This window comes from Atractosteus spatula, chromosome 4, assembly GCF_055471065.1.
Source record: "Atractosteus spatula isolate fAtrSpa1 chromosome 4, fAtrSpa1.hap1, whole genome shotgun sequence".
Classification (NCBI taxonomy): domain Eukaryota; kingdom Metazoa; phylum Chordata; class Actinopteri; order Semionotiformes; family Lepisosteidae; genus Atractosteus; species Atractosteus spatula.
In genome coordinates this window covers 46,356,761-46,367,078 of record NC_142709.1, presented here as the reverse complement: position 1 = coordinate 46,367,078, position 10,318 = coordinate 46,356,761, and the positions used below count along the sequence as shown (strand labels likewise).

The 10,318-nt window shown below is 39.2% G+C and overlaps 1 protein-coding gene across 1 annotated transcript; it reads right to left on the bottom strand.

Moving 5' to 3' along the window:
• Nucleotides 1–3,394: 3,394 nt before the first annotated feature.
• Nucleotides 3,395–8,185, bottom strand: LOC148836418 (olfactory receptor 6N1-like). The gene is made up of 4 exons (XM_088914179.1): nt 7,247–8,185; nt 4,790–4,899; nt 4,313–4,438; nt 3,395–3,848 (listed from the first exon to the last, which is right to left on the bottom strand). Exons 1-4 carry the CDS (start codon nt 8,183–8,185, stop codon nt 3,395–3,397), a joined length of 1,629 nt encoding a protein of 542 aa, XP_088770305.1.
• Between the last annotated feature and the right edge of the window lie 2,133 nt (nt 8,186–10,318).

The window sequence follows — 10,318 nt, the reverse complement described above, 5'->3', positions numbered from 1 at the left end:
AGAACTAAGAAGAAACCAACACTTGCAAGAGACATAGATGGCTGAATGAATCCCGGTTTGAGTTTTTCTTGTTTATCCTTGTCCACCCCCTCCCAAAAAAGGAAGTGAACTTCCATTCCACTTCCCTGGAAACTGCACTTAATACAGACCTGGGTGCACTTAGTACAAACCCGGGTCTTGAAATAAAAAGAATTCCTTGAACATCCTTTCTGAACCTTCAGATTTTTCATATATCTGTCTCGGTACTCTCTTTAGAAAGAAATATCCAGAACAAAAACAAGGAAAAAAAGACAGACATATTTATTGTCTTTCTTCAAAAGTCGATTTCTCAAACTGTGGGACACTTAGGATCTAAAATGTCTACTGCAATAAAAAAAGAGGTTGAAAGTGATTGAACAAGTATAAAATGTCTTTTTATGAAGACAGGAAATAAATTTGTTTTCTTAGCCTTCCAAAAAATGTAAAATGAACAATAAAAAGAATGAAAAAAAATGTTTATTGTGGTATTTCAATACTGCCAGCCCTAGAGAGGCTTCTTACAGTATGTTTACAGCTTCAGTTTTAAAAAAGTGTTTTTACACTTTTTAGTTTTTTTTGTATTTTTCTGGTATTATATAGTGTAAGAAGGGGAAGGGTTATCCAGGACAGGTATTTCAGGAACAATCTGCTCAATATTTTTTTATTAATATACAAAAATAACAAGTCACAACAAAATCAATCACATTACAGAACACAGTCCATCCTTATCCTAAATCAAAAACGGTTTTCCACTGTTCCTTAGCAGCATGGTAGCCCCATTTGTTGCACTCATATCTCTGCTGCCTGCGTAATTCATACCTTACATGCCCACTGATCCCTTGCACTCCCCCCTCACATCCATACTTCACCAAGTGGTTCCTACTGTCCCATAAAATCAGTTTGATTAAACACACAATGAACCACAACAGAAAATTGATCCTTAATCGTTTTCTAGCCCCATAAAACCACAGCCTCTGTTTGCTGGAAACTCTGCCATAACCCAGAAAATAAGACTCTATGTTTCTCCCAGACTAACTGTGCCACCCTACAGCCCCAGAATACATGCGCAATCAACTCTACCGCACCACATTCAGCCCTCGGGCACACAGACGACTTTATCAGCTTATGTTTATGCATAACTTCCCGCACCGAGAGCCTCCCCCACCCACACAACCAATTCAGGTCTTTCATCCTATTAGATAGTGCAGGAACCTCCAGCGATACTCCGGGACCATTATGCCTGGGTATTCTTTTTGCACACACACCTCTCTCGCTCTTTCATACAAGGCTCTATGCTGCATATACACCTCATCCAGCTTCCCATTGGAATACTTTGTCAACCAGGTTGTTGCTTGTTTATAAAACCACGGTGTCATTACTGCTTTGGGTGTGGTATTTGTCCACTTACACAAAGGCCAGGAGAACCAAAGCCTTGCGAAATACTGGTACTCATGTTGTACCTCCTTATGCACAGCTTCACACACACCCGAAACAAATATGGCATTTAACTTTAAAGGTAGATCCAGTACATCCCTCCCACCTTGATGAGATTCTTTGTACATATCCACACTTCTCACATACTCGTACTTTCCACACCAGATGAATTGAAACACCAACCTTGTCAACTTTTTATGATAGCATGTGGGCACAGGAAAGATATTTGCCAAAAAAACAAGCATAGGAAGTATATCCATTTTGATCACCTGTACCTTCCCAATATTTGATAAACGTTTATTTCTCCACATGCCTAGCTTTCCCCAGGCTGCGCATGGCCTTCTCCACTTCCAGCAGCTCAAATCCTGAGTCCAGTCCCTCCATCTCCTGTGCCTCAGATCTATTTACCACCAGTCCAGCTATTTCTTCCATTGGTTCTATGTTTTTACTCTCTTCTTGAAAGCATGCCCCATAATATCTCGAGGCAGCCTCTACCATTCCTTCTGACAACCACCCTATCAGAGCTCACGCTAATACCTTCAAAGTTTCTATTTACTTGATTCACCCTCACTGACCTAAAGAACTGGCCTGACACATCCTCTGATTGCTCCGTTACACGGTCACCCAAACGAAACAAAAAGTCTCGTGCCCTACTAACATGAATCTCCTTCAGCTGGACCTTCAACTCTTGGGCTCTTTGAACATCAAAGACTAGACCACAATTCCCTTGCTCATAGATCTTTTGTAGTTCCTCCTGTAACCGCCACACCTCCATGTTCTTTCTACATGCTCTCAGCGTGCAATACTGCTGAGAGATCCTTTTAAGCCGTCATTTCACACCTTCCCACCATTCAATTAAAGCTGGCCGGCTGCTTTTTGTCTCTGATCAGCTGGATATAATCGTGTTCCTGCAGAACAGCTGTATTTAATTTCCAGACCCCTCTTCCAAAACACGTGCAAGAGTCACCGATTTCCACCCTAAGGATTACATGGTCCAAAAACCATGTCGGAGTCACTGCGACACTTTGGATTGAAATGCCCGAGGATACAAACATATAATCCAATCTTTTCCCCACTCCCCTAGTATTTTGCCATGTGACCGGAAAGTTTGAGAAGAAACCTTTAAAACTATCTTTTAGTTCAAAGTCACGCAACATCTGATTAATCTCGGTTGCTCCTGTTGTCCGTGCCAAAATGTCTTCGTTAAAATCCCCCCCCAAAAAGACCCACCTGTTTGTAGTGCACCAAGGTGCTAGGTCAGCAAAGAAACCCCTCCGCGCACTGTGCTCTGCTGGTGCGTACACACATATCAAACGGACTTTGGTGCCTGCCCACAATCCATCCACCACAATCATCCTTCCTGGACTTACCACAAAATACTCTGTTTCCTCCACCACCGTGCTCCCGAAAACAATTCCAACCCCTGCCGAATGCACTCCCCCCATACTCCACCGTGACTTCAAACTACCCCAATCCTTCGTGAACCTGTGAATGTCATATTCCCCAGCTAAATGAACTTCCAGTAGGAAGCACACGTCAAACCTGTGCTTCCTCAAAGTTTCAAAAACTGCAGTCCTCTTTATTCTGTCTTTCAGACCTCTTGCATTGACCGTACAGATACGGAGACTCATGGTGGTTCCAGCCCTGTCTCTTTCTCCATGCCATCTAACTGGTCAGAGCTGGAATCCTCCGAAATATCCGTCACAGGTGAGTACCCCCCATAGAGGGATAGGGCAATCGACTGGGACCTCAGGTAAGTTCTCTCCCTCCTCTTGGCCGAAGCTGGAGATTCCTCCTCGACAGGGTCGCCTAATACTTCTGCTTCGACCTCCATTCCTGGCATTGGTTGATCCTCCATCTCCTCGTCTTGGCCCTCTTCCACTGGTTCCTCCCTCACCTTCTTCTCCTCTTCCGCACCGGAATCGCCCTCATCCTCTTCCCTTCATCTTTTAGCTATCACTTTCCCAGCTTCCTGCTCGCTTTCTGCCGTTTCCGGCACTGTGGCGTTTTCGTCGTCCATATCCTGACCAGCTGGGCCTTGCCCTGCTTCCTGCTGAAGCTCGACCTCTTGTGCTCCCTCATTAACTGGAGCCACACCCACTTCCGGCCTAGCCCCTTCTTCCTCTTCCTCAGAGGCCTCCTCCTCCTCTCCGTCCACTTTAAGTATGCCTTGGTCATATTCCCGTGCCATTTGTATGTTTCTCCACTTACAGCCCTTGAACAAGTGTCCTTCCACGCCGTATAGAGTGCACACCTTCTTTCGACATTCCCTCGCAACATGTCCGGTCTCATCACATATCGTACACACATTCTCCCTACACTCGGCCGCATGATGTCCGAAGTAACGACATTTCCTACAGAACTGGGGCTGATTTTGATAAAATAAATAGCCCCTGCTGGAACCCAAAGAAAAAGATTCTGGGGGGTGATGGAAGCCCCCTGCCCCATGTGCGTCAGATCGAAGTAACACTCTATACTTTCTTTTCCCAGTCAAGATATTACAGCTATCCATAATTTTCTCTGGCTGACCCATGACTGAGACATGTCATAGGAGGAAAGCCATTACATCATCATCCCCAAGAAAGAGGTCATATAAGTGCACTATCACCACATGAAAATTGTCATTGTAGCAACCCAACTCCTCATAGTCTCTAAAAAAAATCTCCTTTTTCTTGTCCGCAACTCTAGCAGACGCCCTCTTATACATCTCTTCATCTCTCAAAGAAACATCAATATACTTCAAGGGTTTATTCCCTTGCACACACCACACATCATTGGACGTAAGGCCCAAACTTCAAACAAAACATAATCTTCAAATTCACTCCATCCAGGTGGTTCTCCCTCACGCATCCACCGGAACCGAAAAGTCCATTTCAGCCTGGGAGCCTCTCCAGGCTGGTCGTAGGAGTCAAACCCTTCCGCCATCCTGGAGGAAGCCTCCAGGCCGGCTCTCCGAAGGGTCCACTCCAATCCAAAGGCACGAAGACTTCAAAGCAATCACCAAAATCCAAGCAATCCAAGGCAAAGAGTAATCCACAGGCAAAAACCCGATCCCTTGGTTGTTGCTCCGGTAGCAATCCTCTTCCCAATCTTAGACCTGACCAAGATGGCTGCTAAGAGAAACCAGCTGACCCACAGATGGAAAGGGCTTAGTCCGAAAGACAACGAAACACAGGTGTGTCTTATCAGGAAACAAAATATATATGCCCTGGAAACAGTGAACCAGCGCGGAAGCCAGTAGGTGAATGTGTTTTGGAGGAGATAGTGGAATTCGGTTGGTGTTGGTACAGATTTAAGGATAACGGATTAACAGAAGAAATAAAGGATTACGGTTTACCGTTTTTGATTTGGACACTGCGCGGATTTGTGGAACGTTACGGACGTAGGAACTCGGACTGAATAAGAATTGAGAGAACGGATTGCGGACTGGCTTGGGAGACGGACGAACTGGAGGAACGGAGAAAAACTCCACGAAAATTAAAGAAGAGAAGTGTGGTGTGAGTAATTTTGTCTCTATTACATAAACCCTTTCCCACGGAGGCACCACAATAGTAATACCTGATTTATACAGAATTCATAATAAGATTTAGTAAAATAAATAATAAGGTTTATTATTTTATTTTAGTAAAATAAAAAAATACACAAGTATGCTATAGAGAGGAATGTTTAAGTCTCTGAATGATCAGAATTTGCTGAATAATAGCTATTTTAACCTATCAAATAAGCTTTTTTTTTCTAGAGCCAGTCAATTTGAATGTATAGGGCTTCAGCAGCCATTTTTGTTGCAGAATGTTTTGTCTTTATACATTTGTGAATTTATATTGTAAAATAGTAAAGTAAATGCACTTTCTCAAGGTAAGGTAAAATGGTATATATGCATTTTAGCAAATTTTTGCTTTTGAGCTTGTATTCCATGAATTATAATGTGAATAAAGACATTTTATACTCAGAGGTCCATTGGACAGACATCTTTGATGGGTTAAAAGTCCCTCTGGTAAGACAGAGCTTGGCTGGATTTGTCTGTGGATGGATTTTGCAACTGCTTTCTCCATGATGGGAGGGTCCTGGTGCAAACAGAAGAGAGAGAAGAGAGCATTGTATTACTTTGCTGGACAGTTCTACTAGAACTGAAATGACTGAACTTTATTCTTGAAATAACTATAAAATAATCTGTGCACAGTTTGTTTTCCTGGGTCCAGTCACAAGGTAGGTTCCACAAGGGGGAGACTTGCTTGGTACCAACTATAACTTAATCTGAATATGTTCGGATATCCAGGGTTTTGACAAATGAAGAGTACCATTGTCTTATTCCATTGATCGGGTAAAGATAACAGTTGTTTGTGGATGCAAGATTTCTTCTGTTTCAGAAAGAATATCTTGTACAGTATTCTGTACTATTCTGATTCACTCTATGGTCTGGCTTCTTGGAGAAATAAAATCTTATTCAGGTTGCTTGCTTTCATATGGTTGGAAAAGTCAGATTGCCAGTTTGGTTGGAAAAAAAATCAGGGGTCAGCGAGTTATCAACAAAATTGAATTCAGTTCCTGCTTTTAAGATACAACCGTTACGCCCGGCCTAGGAGTGTTTCACATCCCAATGTTGCCCCAGGCAACCAACACATACAGTGCTCTTGGGAAGAAAACAGACTACAGGCCATCTGCACTAAATACAGTACAGTATCACTACACTGTGCAGCTTTGAGACAGCTTTACAATGTCTCTAATCAGAAGTACCACATTAGCCACACTGAGATTTTTGGTAAAGGCACACAGAGAATATGAGAAGTCTTTAATAAAAGTTAATATAAGTGTAATAATACACTTCGTCCCTACACAGGTATTATGCAAATCAATTAAAAACAGGAGACCTGAGAGTTGTGCTCAGTTATTAAGGAGTTGTAATCTAAATTCTAAACTCTATTTTCCTCTTTCTGTGTCCACTGCATTGATTATGATTATGATGTTAAATACAAAATATGACTGGGAAAATGTATGTCTAATTTTATAAAACACTGAATTACTAATAAACCCTAGATCATTTATTTAAAAAATGTTTTATTATTTTACACAGTATATAAAAAATAACAGGAATAAAGATTTTACATAAGAATATAATCAGAATTGATTCAGCATTTTAACTGTGTTTGTAGCATCTCAATTCAATTAATACATTCTTCTGATATTTTTTCTTTTATAGAGTGCACAATGACAAGAATTAAAGACAAATAAATGAAAATCATCAAAGACCTAGTGTAGAAATACCAAGGTTAAAAAAACATAACAGAATGACAGTTTGTGTGTGAAAATGAAACTTAAATGGAATGTCTGAGGGCTTCACATACCGTACATAGATCCCTCGTTCTTATCCACACATATGCCAATTGTGATTACACAGATCTTGTTCAACGGTTAAATTTATAACAGTAAGGGATAAGTTACAACAATTTACACAAGTTACTTATCATTTAACAAAATATATTAATAAAAATATTCAGGAAAGGAAGTTTATTAACTTACAACACTTACGAACTGATAAAAAAAACAAATTGAATATCAGGTTATTAACTACTAATGGAAAAACATTATTAAACAGACATTTTTCATTAAAACATACAGAATTAGAGCTCTTATTAATTTCTCAGAAATCCTAAAGCTATTATTAACAAGCTTATTTAATGCCTCCGTTGTGCTGTGCGTTCTTTTGTATATTTGTGATCCCACAATTCCATGTCACAGACTAGATATTGAAATGTCTTAAACTTTGCTATTAACTTGGGTAAACAATGTTCTTTACGCAGGGGAGAGCCTTTAGTCTAAAGAATCTGTAAACTGCTGCCTTGATTTTTTCATTAGTTAAGCTGTAAATGATGGGATTGAGCAAAGGGGTGAGGAAATAGTACACTGCACCAATGAAGATACGTACGTCTGGGGGGATACTTTCCACTCTCAGTTCAATATACACCACAGCAGCAGTTACATAGGAAAGAAACACCACAGTCATATGTGAAGAACTCATTGAGAAGGCCTTCTTAAGGCTCTCCATGGCATTCATTTTTGTCACTGCCCATACAATTCTGCAGTATGTCCATAGGACATAGAGAAAGGGGGTATAAATTGCAATCATGGCGACTAACAGGGTATAATTGACTTGACTTGTAACATCACCACAGGCTAATGACATCACAGTGGGGTAGTCACAGACAATGTGCAAGATGTAATTTGATCTACAGTATGGTAAAGTGCTTGCCAATACTACTGACAAAAGTGGTGCAAGGAAGCCCAGCCCCCAGACTATGATCGTCATTTTAATACAGAACTTAGTACTCATGATGGTGTTGAAATGCAAAGGTTTTAATACAACAATATATCTATCATAAGCCATGGAAGCAACAAGGAACTCTTCAACAGCAACCAATGAGATAAAAAAATACATCTGTGCAAAACAGCCTGAGAAGGAAATACTGCTGCCATGTCCAAGAAAAACATTTAATAACTTGGGTATGATGGTCGTGGTCACACAAATATCTGAGAGGGACAAGTTCCACAGCAGGATGTACATGGGAGAGTGGAGCTGGTGGTCCAGGCCTACCAACAGCACAATGAGGAGATTGTCCAGAAAGGTGGCCAGGAAGAGGATGAGGAAGACAACAAAGAGTGCATTGTAGTGCTCCTGCAGGCCAGGCACTCCCACAATGATGAACTCAGAATGCAGGGTGACATTGGAGCTGTTCATGACTCAGAATCCCTGAGACTCTGACAGAAGACAGGGGTGCCTGGGATTAAACGTACATTTGTGCTACTGTTTCATACATCTTTCAGTTTTTCTTTCAGTTTTTCTCAGAATCCATTTAGTTTTTATATTGCCTTATTGAGTTTGTTATACTCAAGAATTATTCTAATATTTTTAATTATCATTTTAGAATGTTAACTGCAATTTGACTCAATTTCTAATGTCTATCATAACTATTGTGCAGTGCTAACTAACTTTTGAAGTTACTGCAGGGTAGAATGAGCTCACAGAAAATATTAATGTTCACCACTGTTTTACACGTGCTTAGTATGAAATGAAAGGAAGGGAGGAAAACATAATCTTGTGTTTGCACACTTAAAATTGGAGTTTGCACATATACTATTCCCAAATGCTTTCTGTCTGTAAATGAAGTTCAACAATGCAATAGGTAACTGACAGATAGAACACTCCCTAGGAATTTTACTGGTGGTAATGATACAACCTGAAGCTATTGAAGAAAGATATAAGATGTGAAAAAGGGGTTAACTGATTTCTTTCTGCACAAAGACTTCTTGTAACATGTTATCTTAGACATTCCATGCTTAGGCACCTTTGAGTTATGGTAGGGATGTGAGTTAATTGATATTAAATTCCAAGTGCAAGATAAAGACCCCCCTAACTAAGGAAAGATAACACCAACCATTAAAAGTGTTCAAGGTCTTGGGAATGTCCAAATACAGGTGGCCCCCCATTACCATGGTAAAAAATTGCATCAGAAGCGGCTGAAATTTGCTATATAAACTGGAAGCTTTGTACCTATATTTCAACCAATACTTAAGTCTTATTGTTCCTTGCATGCAATAAACTCAGTTGTTTAAGCTTCATCTCGAGTTCTAGAACTTATTTGTTTGTTACTACAGTATATATAATACAATTGTATTGTGTGATAAATGAATCAATATTGAATTTATATCAGAATTACACTAATTATTGCTGGTACATACTATCTAATACATTGGTACATGCTATATTTATTTTGGTTAAATATATGTTTTTTACCTTACAATCAGTAATAGGATTTCTGCTAACAGGTGGATTGATATATTGTACAACGTAAATTACCAGTGTGATGGCAGTTTGCTTTAGGGATACGTTTCTGCCAAATAATGCTTCCTGCTGCATCAGGCAATATATATATTTAACATTAGATGATGTGAAGTTTATGTCTAAGTTCAACATCATATGCAGTATAAGCATCATAATCAATTTTATACAATGTGCATATAGTAATGTGTTCTTACATTTTTTACATAAAATGTAACATTAATGGTTTTATTATGCTGTTAATTTCAAAATTATATTAATAATAATGCATTGTAAAATATATACTATATTTTGTATACTGCATATTTTAAATAAAGCTGTTTTATATTTTTGAAATAAATGGACAGTTGAGAAAAATGTACTTAAATGTTCAGAATATATCCCTTACATAATTAAATCTTGTTTTTTTTCCGTTAGATTTATGAATCTTCTAAATCTAAATGTAATCTACAATTTCAAGTTTCCACTGAGAAAAACAAAAAATGGTAAGAAACCAAAAATAACTTCAAAATTATTTTCTGCTAAACTAAAAAATAATGCAGACCTGTTAAAATATCAACTAATTCATTATTTTGTAAGATGATGAAGAAGAAAAAGTTTCTTCTTCAAGAGAGTAAGAGTTCATATTTTAACTTTTCAAAGTTTCAGTTCCGTGAGTCACATACCTGTAGTCTGAGTCTGAGCTCTTACAATACTGGACACACCTTCTAGACAAGAAACTCTTCCTCTCATCTCAACTGCTTTTATGGGCAGCTTTTCACAGTGACCCCAGAGGCTGCTGAGTGCAGAGCTTTAGCTGTAGCTCTTATTAATCCAGAGGGACAGATAGTAAGTACTAGAGAAAATGGGCGCAAAAGTGTTACAAGAACTCAATTTACTTCTTGTATGTGTGTTTACTTTTATAGATACTGCAACCAGCAACAGAGTTGTAAATTACACAGTTTAATTCATTAATAGGCTTGGTATAAATTCTCAAATAGAAATAAAGGAGTTGCAGGTGATAAGACACAATTGTTTATCCATTTTTGTTTA